This window comes from Cydia pomonella, chromosome 1, assembly GCF_033807575.1.
Source record: "Cydia pomonella isolate Wapato2018A chromosome 1, ilCydPomo1, whole genome shotgun sequence".
Taxonomy (NCBI): Eukaryota; Metazoa; Arthropoda; class Insecta; order Lepidoptera; family Tortricidae; genus Cydia; species Cydia pomonella.
The window spans coordinates 31,509,743-31,525,333 of NC_084703.1; the positions used below are offsets into that span (position 1 = coordinate 31,509,743).

General features: G+C 36.1%; 1 protein-coding gene and 1 long non-coding RNA gene across 11 annotated transcripts in view; one reads left to right on the forward strand and one right to left on the reverse strand.

Annotated features, from left to right (window-relative positions):
- Nucleotides 1-4,143, reverse strand: LOC133528682 (uncharacterized). The gene is made up of 3 exons (XR_009801033.1): nucleotides 3,823-4,143; nucleotides 1,935-2,090; nucleotides 1-127 (listed from the first exon to the last, which is right to left on the reverse strand). It is a non-coding gene; the product is annotated as an uncharacterized LOC133528682 (long non-coding RNA).
- A 2,111-nt stretch (nucleotides 4,144-6,254) lies between these two features.
- LOC133528557 (choline-phosphate cytidylyltransferase B-like) overlaps nucleotides 6,255-15,591 on the forward strand; it is a 37,090-nt gene continuing 27,753 nt past the window's right edge. For 4 of the 10 annotated variants that reach the window (XM_061866032.1, XM_061865985.1, XM_061866039.1 and 1 more), the window contains exons 1-3: nucleotides 6,255-6,415; nucleotides 9,681-9,883; nucleotides 13,117-13,339. In XM_061866032.1, coding sequence (XP_061722016.1) covers nucleotides 9,761-9,883; nucleotides 13,117-13,339 — 346 coding nt within the window. In that variant the 5' untranslated portion in view covers nucleotides 6,255-6,415; nucleotides 9,681-9,760. Of the gene's footprint in view, nucleotides 6,416-7,018; nucleotides 8,020-8,045; nucleotides 8,140-8,309; nucleotides 8,559-9,680; nucleotides 9,884-9,995; nucleotides 10,925-11,250; nucleotides 11,275-13,116; nucleotides 13,340-15,591 lie in introns of those variants that run through there. The other 6 variants (XM_061866009.1, XM_061866017.1, XM_061865994.1 and 3 more) reach the window with 6 other exon arrangements.

Below are 15,591 nucleotides of genomic sequence, written 5' to 3' on the forward strand. Positions count from 1 at the left end.
TTATGTCCTGTAATTAATCCTACTATTTTACGTAGTTGGTGTCGAGGTGTTGATGACCCGATGGGCAGTTACCACTATCCAACTCTGGTTGATCTAAATGTTAAGCCATCCATATATGAAGCCCGACCTGTGGAAGAAAAATATATTTATAATAGAGCCGACTGGTCCAAGTACTATAATTTATCAGAAACCTGTTTTTCTCATTTAGATGTTGATGATAATATAGAACCTCTTAAATTTGTATAATAATTTTGTAAATATTTTATATGACATTCGCTCAGAATCAGGTCGCTCAAAAATCCATGAAGGTCATGAACCATACATGCCTTGAGGCTGTTAAAAAGTCTAAAGAAGCTTTAATTCAGTACTCAGAACATCGCCCAGCATTGCTAACTTTATAAACTACAAAAAGGTTGATGCTCAGAAAAAAAGAACATTAAAAGAAGAATGTGTGAGGTCTTGGCATGAGCTATGCAGTAGTTTTAATAGGATGACTCCTGTTTCTAGGATATGGGGATATATGAAAAAGTTTAAATGAATTGGCTCTTCTCACAATAAATATTTAAATGATGAATGGGTGCCAAGTTTTTTTGATAAATTATCAGACTCATCAGCTCATCACCATTAAATAAAAATAATTTAAATAACATTATTAATCAATCAGATGAAACTCCAAGGAACATTTTTTTAAATAGACCATTTACACTCAATGAACTGTTTATATCACTCAAAAGTAGAAAAAACACAACACTAGGATTGGACAATATACCATATATTTTAATAAAAAAGTTGCATCCTAAAGCTATAGAAAAACTTTAGCATATTTATAATAAATTATGGGATTGTTTAGTAATTCCAGAGTCATGGAAAACACAATGTGTTATTCCCATCTTAAAGCCAAATAAACCAGTAAATAGTCCTTCATCATATAGACCAATTTCTTTGTCATCATATTTGGGCAAACTTTTTAAAAATATGTTAAAGTTACGTTTAGCTATGCGGAAACTCAAGGAAAGCTACCAGATGTTCAGTTTGGATTCAGAAAAGGCAAAAGCTGCTCTGAAAGTTTTGTTTCATTTATTAGTGACCTCAAAAAGGCTAAACTTAGTCATATAAATGTTATATGCGTTTTTCTGGATGTAAAAGGTGCCTTTGATAATGTTAATATTGAAAGCTTAATTTATGTATTACATCAGTTAGATCTACCTGCTAAAATTTTAAATTGGATTTATGTTTTTTTATACAATAGAACTGTATATGTAAAATTCAACAATAAACTGTATGGCCCCACAACAGCTAACAAAGGAACAATGCAAGGTGCAACCTTATTATACAACCTGTACACATCTCAAATCCTTAGTTATGTAAATACATCCCAAATTAAAATATTGCAATTTGCTGATGACTTGCTTTTGTACAGTGAAAATCAAAATCTAAATATGGCTGTTGATAATATGAACACTGCTTTAACTCAATTACAAAGGTAATACAGCAACATTTTGAAATTAGAAGTTAGTCCTGATAAAATAAAGTCTTAGTATTCAGTAGAGACCCATTTGCACAGTCCATTGTAAATATTAGTTATAATAATAATGTAATTCCTATTGCCAATCATCACAAATTTCTAGGTGTTGTTATAGATGATAAATTGAAATTTGATAAACATATAGACTACATAAGTCAAAATGCTATGAAAAGCATAAATATAATGAGAAGTTTAGCAGGAACATTCTGGGGTTCTGACCCAAAAACATTAAACATGCTTTACAAGAGCATAGTCAGAAGCCATTTTCACTATAGTTCCCTGGCATACATGAAAGCAACTAGCACATTTTTAAGAAAGCTGGATGTCTTACAAAACATTGGTTTAAGAATTATAAGTGGAGCCATGCGCACCACTCCTATTAACTCAATGGAAATTGAAAATTGTATACCTCCGTTGTCCTTGCGTCGTTTACAGCTGGCTGATAGATTTTGTTTAAAGGAGTTGTCTTGCGAGAACCATGTTGTCTTGGATAAAGTGCAATACCCAGTGGAAATTGCTCAGTTAGCTAACATCTCAGCCAATACTCTCATTACAGGTTCTTTGCCTGAAATATCCACAATAATGGTGAATACCAAAAATGAGACAAAAAATATGTACATCAATAACCAGATGTTAAATCTCATTTAGACTCGGTTAAAAACAAATTTGACTTTATGGAATTTTTAAATGAAAAACATAATTTCTATACCATATATATCGGGACAGGTGGCGTTCTCTCGTTTTGGAGGCCAAGACCCTCTTTGGATCACTGCGCCACAATAGTTAGTTAGTTATTTAATTTAATTTAATTTAATATTTTAATATATATATACAGCATTACAGTCGAGACCAAAGCACTGTACAATTCAGATTATATGATAGGATTACATACTAGGAAAAACAGATCACAATCATCTTTCGTCCATCACCTCGCAATACCGCAGACACATCTGATACACAGCCGTCCATCGACTTGCAAACATATCACAATCTGGTGCCCATGACAGAAGGGAGTTCAGCAGCCTTAGAGCCCGCACAGCAGGCGAGTTTTTATGTGCTACAGTGCGTGTAATTGGGACGGCCAAAAGCTTGTGACTTCGCGGTCGCAGGAGATTTTTGGGCACAAATGGAATAGCGAGTCTAACAGTTCGTCCTACCAGTTCAGGACAGTCTGTCTCGCCACGTAAAACTCCACATGCTGTCACCAGGAGATTGTAATTGCGTCTGACTGCAAGGGAATTAAAACCTAATGATCCTAATAAGTACTTGGTCGGATATAAGAATGGATAGTAAGTATATAGCTTCTTATACAAGAACCTAAGAAATGTTTTTTGCACTTTTTCTACGAGAAGGGCGTATGTGATTTCAGCTGGGTTCCAAACAATACTTGCCGCCTCAAGCTTACTCTATACTGATGGCTCTAAAAATGAACATGTTAAAGCTGCATATTATGACCCACAAATGAAAGTATCAAAATGTATTAAAATAGATAGTAACTGTAGTATTTTTACTGCTGAAGATTGGGCAATACTAGAAGCTTTAACATATGTAAATAGTAATGTAAATATTCTTATTGTATGTGATTCTAAGAGTGTTTTAACTGTCTTGTGTATAGGGCTGCCATCTCTAAAATTTGGAAACCAGGCCAGACGCATGAAAACCCTGGATTTTAGAGTCCAGAACCCGGACATGTCAACAAGTTTTTTTTTAAACAGGTTGTGCGTGTGTCACAGGCGGTTTAAGGCTTTAAATTTTTAAACCCGGACTACAAATGAAGTCCTCCCTGGACACTCCCCAGACGCCCTCTAAACTAGGACAAATTCGGGGAAACCCGGACGGATGGCAACCCGACTTGTGTAATAATTCATTAGAATATAAGCAAAATTATATTATATACCAGATTAAGGATATGTTATGTAAGTTAGACAAAAATGTAGAATTTGGTGGCATAACAGGAAACGAGGTTGTGGATCAGGCGACTCGTCGGGACCACGACCTGGACCTCACAGAATCCTTTAACACATTCACTGCCGGGAACCCACCTGGTGGGCGCTCGTGAACTTTGTTCAGATGCCGGACAACCCGCTAGGCTGGTTGTTTTGTACGCAGCTATAGACCACCGGTTTCTGGGGTAGTGCGCCGTTTTTAGTCTGGCAGTGAATGTGTTAAAGTACCATTTACTGACTATTACCATTATTTCAAAAGTATTTCTAAGAGAATGTGGAAAGAATATTGGAAACATAACACAGAAGTCCAGGATAAAGGAAGATGGTACGCAGATATACAACAAGACTTACCAATAACACCTTGGTATTATGGCTTTAAATATACCAGCAGGAAATTCATAACGTGCATAAACCGTCTGCGTTTTGGTCATTGTTTGGTCCCAGCACATCTCAAGAGGAAGATATTATTACTGATGACAAGTGTACTTATTGTTTTATAGAAAATGCGGACATTGTGAAGCATTTGCTATGCAAAGGTTGTTACTTGTCAGTGTCATTAGTGATGTTGCAGAAGAGAACTTGTTAAGTGTTCCCCGCCGCGTTCAAGATTTACTATCAAACCCTATTTATTTTATATCAGTATTTAATTTTATTTTAAACACAATGAAAGAAATTTAATTTTATTTGATTGTATATATTCGATTGTCATATCTAACATAAATTTCTGTTCTATTAAGTTTCAATAGAGTTAAGGTTAAATAAGTAGTTTTTGCTAAATGATAATTTTTATTCTTCTGTGTACTAACTTATTTCATTTTGTTATGGATATTATTGTGTATTTTGATGGTTGTTATGTAATGTTTATGAATACGACTGAAGGACTTGTATCCATGGTCAAGACTAAATTAAAAAAAAAGTATAGAATGCAGACAACTAAAATTCCATTATTGAGCATAGAGTAACTTATCCTGAATCCTAAGTCGTGAACAGAAACATATGTATCTTTCTGTTTAAATTTAGTTTAAAAATGTGGACGTGACAACAGGCAAAAATATGTACGCGTTGTTTCTCAATTCTTTAATAAAAAAAATTGTTTTAAATTTACTGAGTCTCATGGTCACCCTAATTGCTACGTCAAACTGTCATAGACCCAGAGCATGTTATTAAGATTAATCATTCAACCTTTTTGTATTTGCTGGTAAGAACGTTGAAAAAAGATTAAATTGACAATGACAAATTCAAAAGTCATAACATGACGGTACGAATTTAAATTGAAAATTATCAATTCGCGTTTAAAATGCCGGCTGCATATCCTTACACTTTTATTGAGCGTTTCGAAATGGTAAGACTTTACGCTCGAACCAACAGTACAGAGCAAACACGAGAAGGATTTCAAGAACGTTACCCCGAATCACCAGTGCCGACACACAACCTGATTCGTAGCATGGTTCAAAATCTCCGGGACTATGGACAGTTTACTGTTCCAGCTCATGCAAAGGTGAGAGGAAGGCCGATTATTCGCCCGGAATACCTGTACAGACGGATACGGAACTACTTTAACAGAAACCCACAAGCGAGCACAAGAGAAGCTGCCAGACGCTTTCGTGTAAGCCAAATGTACGTGTGGCGTTTGCTTAATGCGTCTGGCCAACATCCGTTTCATTTTCAGCCCGTACAGGATCTTGTGTTGGCAGATTACGCGAAAAGAGTAGAATTTTGTCGGTGACTGTTGCAAAACCAGGATACAAACATCCTATGGACCGACGAAGCGACATTTACTAGGATCGGACTTTTCAACCAGCACAACGAACATTGGTGGAGCGAACAAAACCCACACGTTGTGCGAAAGAATGCGTATCAAGTGAGGTTTTGACGAAGTAAAAGCGGACGAATTTGTACTAAGGAGAGTCAAAGATAACAACAGGAGACGGGCACAGTTGTGTGATGAATTAGGAGGCGACCATTTTGAACATTTGTTAAAGTATGTATGAAATTAGCGTTAATTTTGAAATAAACTACGATTAAGAACCAATAAGTGTGTTTGCATTAAATGTACAGTGTAGGTTTTTGAAGTACACATGATGATCTTGTTTAATAACGTAAGTAGGCTCAATAAATGAGATAAAATAATTCTACATAACAAGTGGTAGCTTAAACGCTGGTGGCTTAGCGATAAAAGCGTGCTACTTGCAATCCGGAGGTCGCGGGATTAAACCCCGGCTCGTATGTAGGTACCAATGAATTTTTCGGAACTTATGTAATGATACTAATGATATCATTTGATATTTTACCAGTCGTTTTCGGTGAAGGAAAACATCGTGAGGAAATCGGACTAATCCCAATAAGGCCTAGTTTACCCTCTGGGTTAGAAGATCATATGGCAGTAGCTTCCGTAAAACCTAGTGCCTACGCCAAATCTAGGGATTAGTTGTCAAGCGGACCCCAGGCTCCCAAGAGCCGTGGCAAAATGCCGGGATAACGCGAGGAAGAAGAACAAGTGGTAGTTTAAGCTACAGACCAAATCTTGTCGAATAGGGTGACCATAAGGTTGGTGTTTTGGCTATTAAAAATTATTATCAATAAAGTTTAATTGTTTGCTTGTAGAGATAATGCAATGAATTCGCCTTAAAATACTGTAATAGAAGCAACAATTTCTGTTTACGACTTAGGTTTCATCCTGTATATAACTGAGATTATTGAGTATGACCTCTCTGACAGCGAAGGATTTTTTCTTTATTTCGTTTCACCACTCAGACTCAACGCAACTCAAAAAGTATTGAGAATATTACAACATTAAATTTGTGATTGTGACTTCTCATCCTTAAAAAAACGCATTAAACCGTTTTTCAAGACCAAAGTCATCATATAAGTGATCTGTGAACAAAGTTTTATACGGAGTACTAAAACAATATATTGAAAATTATATCTCCGAAATTTGACCAAGGTGCGTGTTATTTTTCAAGATGTTTTCTTTTATCCAGCTTCTTGTTGCACTATTTTTACTCCGACAATAATATAAATAATATACATATTATTGTGTTCTTTCATTCAGATGATCATTTTTCTTTATTATTTAAGTATCACTTAGAAACCTAGATGCCTAGTCTGTACATCCCTAGTGAAGCCATTTCGAGTATGACATTATGTCGCCCTCGTGTCATCGTATCCGAACGGCCCTCGCAGTACTCAAGGTCGAGTTGGTTTGTGTACACCTCCCGGTTATAAATTAAAAAATACAAGAAAGATGGTTGTTTGTGCGGTGAATTGGTGTCACAACACATCAGTGTATAAAAACAAACCGCCTGATATAACATTTCATGCGTAAGTATCCAGTTTAATGTGATATTTTTACGTAATTGTAAATACAAAAATCCAAATTTTCGTCAGCCGCCATTACTTATTAAATGTTGCCAGGTTATATGAATCTTTTTTCCTCCAAATGAGGCATGACGATTACATTGATAAAATAAATATGCTTAGTTTAAGTTCCTTGTATGACTATAGAAAATATTCTTTTTTAGTTTTTCATTATTTTATTTCAAATTATGTTTTGTCTTTTATAAAATTACAGTTTAAATTCATATTTTTATTTTGTGTGATATTCGTTTTAGATTTCCGACTGATCCGCTTCTGTCTGCGAGATGGACGGAAAAAATTAGATTAAATAGGAACGATGCAATATGGAAACCGACTAAACATAGTCGAATATGCTCTCGCCATTTTGATAAGCAAGTAAAGTAAATTTTATTTGTGGAACACAGGTGTTACAGTTAAGGTCTGTAAAAACGAAACGCAACTGTCACTGTCGCACTTATATGGAAGACTGATAGAGAGACACAAAGCGTTTCGTTGTTCGAAGCAATAGCGATTGCCACCTTGGCTAGGCCTGCAGGTACAATTACTAGTACTGACCATAAATAGTTATTTGTTTTACAAGTGGAAAAGTTGTTGTTTAACCGCTCGTGCTAATATTGCTACTCGAGCTAAATAAAGATCCAAAATGTCGAAAAATGGAATCTTGAGCGTTGCGAGGGTTTCAAGTTACGAGAGTTAAACAAATTTTGCCCCAAGTGAAACACAAAACTTTTCACCACACCAACCCGAAGAAAATATTAGTCAAATAAAATCAAACCAAATCAAATCCAAATGATCGTCATTAAATATTTATCATTTAAAATCATTATTCCAAAGTCAATTCTACCAGCTTATTATCTGTGCACATTTGTAAAATAAAAAAATAAACGTTTTTTTATTTAAACATTATTTCACAAAGTACAGAAATGCAAAGTCCTTAAAAGAAACCTTGAAAGTTTTTGCTAAAAATTTAATACCTACATACACACTCCCAAATGATCGATAGCCAAGTATAAGGATGTGGTTAAAATCCATCTATTTTACGGGGAATAAATGAACTCTGGCAACCCGTTTTTGTATATATGTGTGTGTCGCTGAGCGTAAGACACGAGCGTCGCACGCACACATCGATCGAGTTTCGGCTTCACTTTTGGCAGATTAGCCTTATGAGGACTAACTGTCTATGTGTGATAGGTCAGTGTTAGAAACCATTTCTTTTTAGTAAAAGCATTATGCTTCTGAAATGATTGGTTGTTGTAAAATGCGTGTTACAATATAATATCAATTTATAGCTGCATTAGTATTCTTCAATTGGTACTTTTTTTAGACTGCAATCAGACTCAAAGAAATTATATATGGGATCCTATTTGAAAGCAATCCTAATATTTGTGTAAATTGTTGTTATTACACCATCAAAGGTTAAATAACAACTATTTTAACATAATTGTAGGATTGCTGTAGGATAGTTTAATCGTGGCCTTAGTCAGTGCTCCAAAATACTTCAATAACCCAAGCAAGCTTTATTAACCATGTTATTCAACAAGATTTGCCAGTGTTAGATGTAGTATAAAAACTAAATAGTGTGTATTTTCACATAAAGTGACAGGTTTCAAACTTCTGTTTTACAATTGTAATGTTGCATTGACTGCTATGTTATTAAATGAGGTCAGTGTTAATAATATGTGTCCGCTAAAATCAGTGGTTGTTTCCTGATAGTGAGGGAAGTAAATGCAGTGAGTATGCACTTTTGTCTCAGGCGATGCTGCTTGGCACAACTGTTCCTTGGATCACACTAAGCTGATCTAATGTCTATGTAATGTATAAGGGAGAGGTAAAAGCCTTCACCATCTCAGTGTGGTACATTGTACTAAATAAAAATTGGACAAATTAGCCCATTTATTCTATATATTGAAAACTATAACCTCTAAATACCTTTTGATACATTTTGGAGGGTAGCCAAGTGTTAATCTTTTGGCTAGGGTATTTGATCAGCTAAATAGGCATACTGCTCAATATATTTCTGCACTTACTTACCCTACTACTCATGTGAACAACCCCACTCACATGCATGCTACACTTGTTAGATGCTTGGTAGCTTACCTACTTAGACTTTGTAGCTAAACTACAGTTACCAAAAGCACATGAGTGGATAGCAAAAGTTGCATTTCTTCTGAAACACCAATGTTTGTATTAAAATGTTCTTTATTAAGAAGTAAAATAAGATACTGTGAATCAGGGTAAATAGTGATTGCAAAGTGAATAGGGCTAAAACATTTACCTGATAATTTCATAAAAACTTACACAAATTATGGCATGGAAAATCTACTTTTATTTTCAATCACATGATACATTTGTGTACCCAGACAAAATATTTCCAAAACTTATCATGTAGTGTCATTCCTGATTTTTATCTCTATCAATATTCAGAGCTATTATTCTGCCATCCCTATTCTCCCCGGTTGACAGTAGTTGTTAATTAAGTTATTAGTAGTAAGCTGTATTTGGGTTGAGTCATTGCGGAAAGAGAGGAATCATAAAATAAAATGTATTGTATTGGTTTCGTTATATTCCACAAGTGGTCTCTTTACGAACAGACATACTGAAAACTTCAGAATGTCGGGCGATTCCGAAAATGATCCATCATTCCATCATTGTAGAGTTAATTTTTGAAGATAGCCGACACTGCAAAGCATTCGGAATGAACCAATCACCCTTCTCATACAAATAATTTGTTTAATGTCAAAGAACTGATCTACTTATGACGACTCAACACACTATGAAAATAGCCCCTAAGGGGTTTAATTCAGTTTCGTCATGAGCACTATTTTATAACTTCATGTTAAATTTCAATTCAGGTGACAATTGACATCTTCCAGTACTTCATAATATAATGTAGTGAAAGTGGCTGCGAGGGGAAGACAATACAAAGTTGAAAATGGCAGAAGCTATGTGCACACGCAATGCAGGTGCAGGCGAGGGGCAGGGTAGAAAGCTGCAGGTGCAGAATGGCAGCAACACCAGCTTCTGCAGCTCCAGTCAGACCCTCGAGCTTTCACAGGTCAGTGAAACACTCACTATTCTCATCTATTAATAACACAAAAGTAGTCCGTCATTGGATTGAATTGGATTAGAAAAAATAGTCACGGAAAAGCTTTGGAGAGGGTTTTCATCAGTACATAACTCTACTTAAGCAGTACTAATGCAGACGATAAAAAAAAAACATTGCAGTAAACCGAATATAAACCCTTAGAAGTTGAACATAGGTATTGCAATTCTTAGGATATCATTCATATGTTGTTGAAGACAAACTAAATGTGTACAAAACTAGGTATTTGTCAAGGGCAGACTTTACAGATTGTAGTTTCAGTTAGGCTTGAAAGGGACCATCCAGTGAGCAAAGTAGGTAGTTAAGAGTGTCTAAACATCGGAGCGACTCGTAGCGATCGCGTGTCTGGCAACTCTGGCGAGCCTCCACGTCGGCGTCGCGCCACCGTCGCCTGCCCCGCGCTCTCGCCCCGGCCCCCGGTTTACCCGTTGCCTCTTGCTCGCGCTAACCTTACAATCAACGAGTATATTTTATTATTTATCACTTCGCGCTTATACACCCCACTGAATCCACGCCTCTTGGATTAACTAGTGACTAGTCGAGCAAATGGAATAAACGCGTTGCATTCGCGATTCACGACTTTAAAAACATTTCATCCGTTTAACTTCATCAGCGACTGGCGGCGAAACTTACGATAGTTAAACGTATAAAAATGTTTGCGAATGAATCTCTAAAGTTATAAATAATCTTGGGACCACTAAAATGTGTGAAAAATATTAAACGTAGTTTTATGAAAGTGCGAATCTACCCATACGGGGCTATAATTGGCTAGGCGATTCGGGCGCGATCAGTCTACAAAGAAATGAAATTGTTGACAGTAGTTTGACACGGATTAGTGTTCTCGGTGACTAGTTAGACCAGAAGCAAAGGAGTTGGTACGAGATGTCTGTAACGACCACAACCACGACCATGCTGAGCGCGCGGCGAGGTGCCGGCCCCGAGCCCCGCATCAACGGCCTGCTCAAGCATCCGCAGCCGCCCACAGACCTTCCCGTGAGTCACTCATCACTCGTCCACATCAACCACACAAGGAACCATTTTTCTGCCTAGGATTGACCATGGCATAGATCGCTGGAGAACCTACAATATTGATACGTCTACCATCATAACTTTCCTCATGCTGATCGTATTTGGTTTGGTTTCACGTATGAATCAAATACCTACGTGTTTTTGGTGTGATACGTACCTGATGAGTGATGACTATACAACGTCAAAAAATGACTCATTTGTCTACAACTCTGAGTGAAAGTGTGTCCACTAACACGATGAAGTGGGTGCCTTCACTATAAACGACGACTGCTGGGAAAGTTCTGCAAACTGTCATTTCTTTTCACATGTTTATGGTATGGTATGTTTATAGTATTCATACTAGTACCAAAACACTGAACACACGAAGTATGTGCTGTACTAAATTAGTTTTGCGACTGCATATTATAGACAACCTATTGTTGTCTTCATGTAAGTACATGTTAAACATGTTTGATTAGCCATTGTGATTAGGTAACGTAAGTGACATTGTGACTTAGTGGCTTTTATAATTATCAGACTGTTTTTTTTTTTGGCTATTTAAACTCAATAATTAAGATCGACAATCCATTAGTTACAGTCATTTCCCTTAGCCTAATGGTGTTTGACATGGTTAACTTACAGGTGAGTAAACTCTGTAAACAGTCACTGTGCCTGTTTATTTTTACTAAGTATCTAAAGCTGCTCATCGTTTATGTTATTATTAATTAACAGTTACTGTTCATAGAATCTTCGTATCGAGGTGATTTCACAATTTTTGTAACGATAAGCAATTTCCAGTCACCCGGCGAAGCGAAAAACGTGTAACGTTACATACGATGAGTCGAATTGTCAGGCGATGTGTCAAGGTTCAGCTCGGCGATTACCGCCGCTGTGTGCGATAACGAAGTGGCGCGATGTGACGTATTGCCGCGTCAACACTCGGGCATTTTAAAACAATAGGTTTAAACTAACGTAAGTATAAGTATGGATCACTGGATACGGAGAAGTGGGTCATATTATACTTTGTTTGTTTTTGTTATATTATGTAATGTAATATGTCTTGTTTGTGTTTACGAATAAAAAATATTCTATTCTATTCTATTATCCTCACCACAGCCTATAGATCTGTGATCTACATTCAGAGAATATAAAGTAATAGACCTGGGGCCTATTGCATAACAAAGTACAAGCTAATTTTATTAGCGGTTTTGGTTGTAACTTGTACTTTTATGTTGCATAATAAAGTACAAGATACAAGTATCTAAATTATTTACAAGCTAATAATATTAGTAACTCGACTTGTAATTTATAATTTGTTGTTGCATAATAATGTAGTAGTAATAAACTACAAGTTGCAAAATATTATTACTAATAACTCATATAATTAGTGAATTTTACTAGTTTTTGTTGCAAAATGAAAGCAAAAACACAAATTATTAGAACAAACTTGTAATTATTTCTACGTACGTCAGGGGCACCATATTTTTAAAATATTAGTATTCCATTGATGAACCGTTAAACCGTTATATCAAAAATGAACCATTTATTAAATTCATCTGATGACGAAGATGCTGAATTTATTCTACAAATAAGGCGACAGCGGAAAAATGTACAGTAAGCGATTAAATTTCACCTTTGAAAACAGTGCACATTTCTATGAAATGTTCCGCATGACATCAGTCAAAGCTGAACGAATTCTTCAAACAATTACACAAGATATTCGACAAAAAAATGCCTAAATGTTACTTTTTAGAGAAAAAAAAAAAAACATGACCTAGGCAAAGGTTTTACTCATTCACCCAACAAATTTACTTATAATTTGTATAATTTGCTGATATTATTAGCACCAATGTTACAAGTTCCAATAAATATATTATGCAACAGAATATATTAGTACTAGTAATTTGAGATCTTATAACTTGTAGTTTAAAAATATTATTAGCAAGTTATGCAACAGGAATATTCTTGTATTATTAGTAAAATCAAAAATGGTTATGCAACACAAATAAGTACGACTTGTAAATCATTGACTTGTAACTAGTATTATTTCCTAGTATTATTAGTAAACTTATGCAATAGGCCCCTGGAGGTTATGGCAGCGCAGTGTCTCCACCAAGACGTGTGGTAATGACAACATCGAAAGGACAGGAGTGCTATAGTGTGTGTGGTTGTTGCAGACGCTGATAACGGCGGCACCGTTTAGCACGGACCCGATAGCGGTGGCGGAGCGCGAGCGCTGCGCGTACGGGCGCGTGTCGCGCGCTGCGGCTGCGGCGGGCACGGCGGGCCGGCGCGTGCGCGTCTACTCGGATGGCATCTACGACATGTTCCACCAAGGTCACGCGCGCCAGCTGCAGCAGGCCAAGACTGCCTTTCCCAACGTCTACCTTATCGTTGGAGGTCAGTTTCAACATCCTCCTTATACTTAACATGAACTTACTTTGCCCCTAGTCTTCCATAAAGTAACATAAGTTTCCTAGTCTTGGCTGTTTGTTTTCTAAATAAATTAAAAATAAATAAATAAAGGAATAGAAATTCCACTTCTATTACCTAATAGGTTAACAGCTACCAGTTGTATTTAGTAAAGTGTATTTGGTATTTCAGGCTTTTCAAAGTTTCGTAATCACCTAGAAACCCTTATAGTTTCGCGATGTTAGTCTGTCCGAGGCTTTGTTCTGTGATCGTTAATGCTATAATACATATTTTTACTTAAAATTTAAATGAGAATAAAACATTAACGCATATTTTACACACAATAAAGCATATACATGTGTGACTTGTTTATAACTATGTATTATTTTTTCATCTGTGGGTGTGAGAAAATCCTGGCGTAATTAAAATAATTGTATCTTAGCGTTTTTTCTTAAAAATGAAATCGATAACTTGAAAAATTATAACGTCTGCAAAATTGTAATTGCAAGCAAAATTAGTAAAACTTGGACACCACAAATAAAATGACTCATATTATAATTGAATATGAAGGTACAAAAAAAGCGGCCAAGTGCGAGTCGGACTCGCGCATGAAGGGTTCCGTACCATTTATGACGTATTAAATAAAAACTACTTACTAGATCTTGTTCAACATTTTACCACTTTGGACACACATTTTAGCACCTTGGAAGTGTCTCTCGCGCAAACTATTCAGTTTAGAAAAAAATGATATTAGAAACCTCAATATCATTTTTGAAGACCTATCCGTAGATACCCCACACGTATGGGTTTGACGAAAAAACATTTTTAATTTTATGACATATTAAAAAAAAAACTACTCACTAGATCTCGTTCAATCCAATTTTCGGTGGAAGTTTGCATCGTAATGTATATCATATTTTTTTTTAAGATTTTTAATTATGTTATTTTAGAAGTTACAGGGGGGGGGGAGACACTTTTTTTCACTTTGGAAGTGTCTCTCGCGCAAACTATTCATTTTAGAAAAAAATGATATTAGAAACCTCAATATCATTTTTGAAGACCTATCCATAGATACCCCACACGTATGGGTTTGATGAAAAAAGATTTTTTGAGTTTCAGTTCTAAGTATGGGGAACCCCCAAAATTTATTGTTTTTTTTTTTCTATTTTTGTGTGAAAATCTTAATGCGGTTCATAGAATACATCCACTTACTAAGTTTGAACAGGACAGCTCTTATAGTTTCGGAAAAAAGTGGCTGTGACAGAATCGGACAGACAGACGGACATGACGAATCTATAAGGGTTCCGTTTTTTGCCATTTGGCTACGGAACCCTAAAAAGGTACAAAAATTTGGCTTTTATAGAATTTATCAATAACCACGGGAACATAGCGTAATAAAGTACACCCGCCATTCTGACTGTCAGGATGGCGGGTGTACTGTTTTTTGGTGATAACTTTAAGTACCGTGAGGTACAAGTTTTTTTGAAGGAGGTACTAAATAGTACAAATTAGGTACAAAAATATGGTATGGTTTTCAATTATTTTTATTTAGGTACACCCGCCATTCTGACTCTCACACCAAAACTCATCGAGACTATTCTAATAACCCCAAACACAATTAGTTTGCGTTGTTTATCGACAGAGTTCCCATGGCCATCTCCTGTCTCCATCATCAGAACAGTTCCATGTCATAATAATATTGCATTGTCATCCGATTTACATATACATGCAAAACTTTAGCTCAATCGGAAATCGGGAAGTGGGTCAAATGTGGCTTTCAAGATTTGACCCACACTAACTAACAAGCCAAGTTAAATAAAAGCTTGTTAAAATGGCAATACAGCAACGTTCTATAGTGAATCCAGACGAAAAAAAGAGATGATGTACATCGGGAATTATATATTCATTTCTCATGCTCGGAAAGTGGATCATTGTTGTAATATATAATAATAATAATTTAGTCTTTATACGTCCCACTGCTGGGCACAGGCCGCTCTCATGCGCGAAAGGGCTTGGGCTATAGTCCCCACGCTAGCCCAATGCGGATTGAGGACTTCACATATATCTTTGAATTTCTTCGCACATTTATGCAGATTTCCTCACGGTATTTTCCTTCACCGAAAAGCTAGGTGGTAAATATCAAATGATATTTCTTATATAAGTACCGAAAAACTCATTGGTATGAGCCAGGATTTCAACCCGTGACCTCCGGATTGAAAGTCGGACATCATATCCACTCG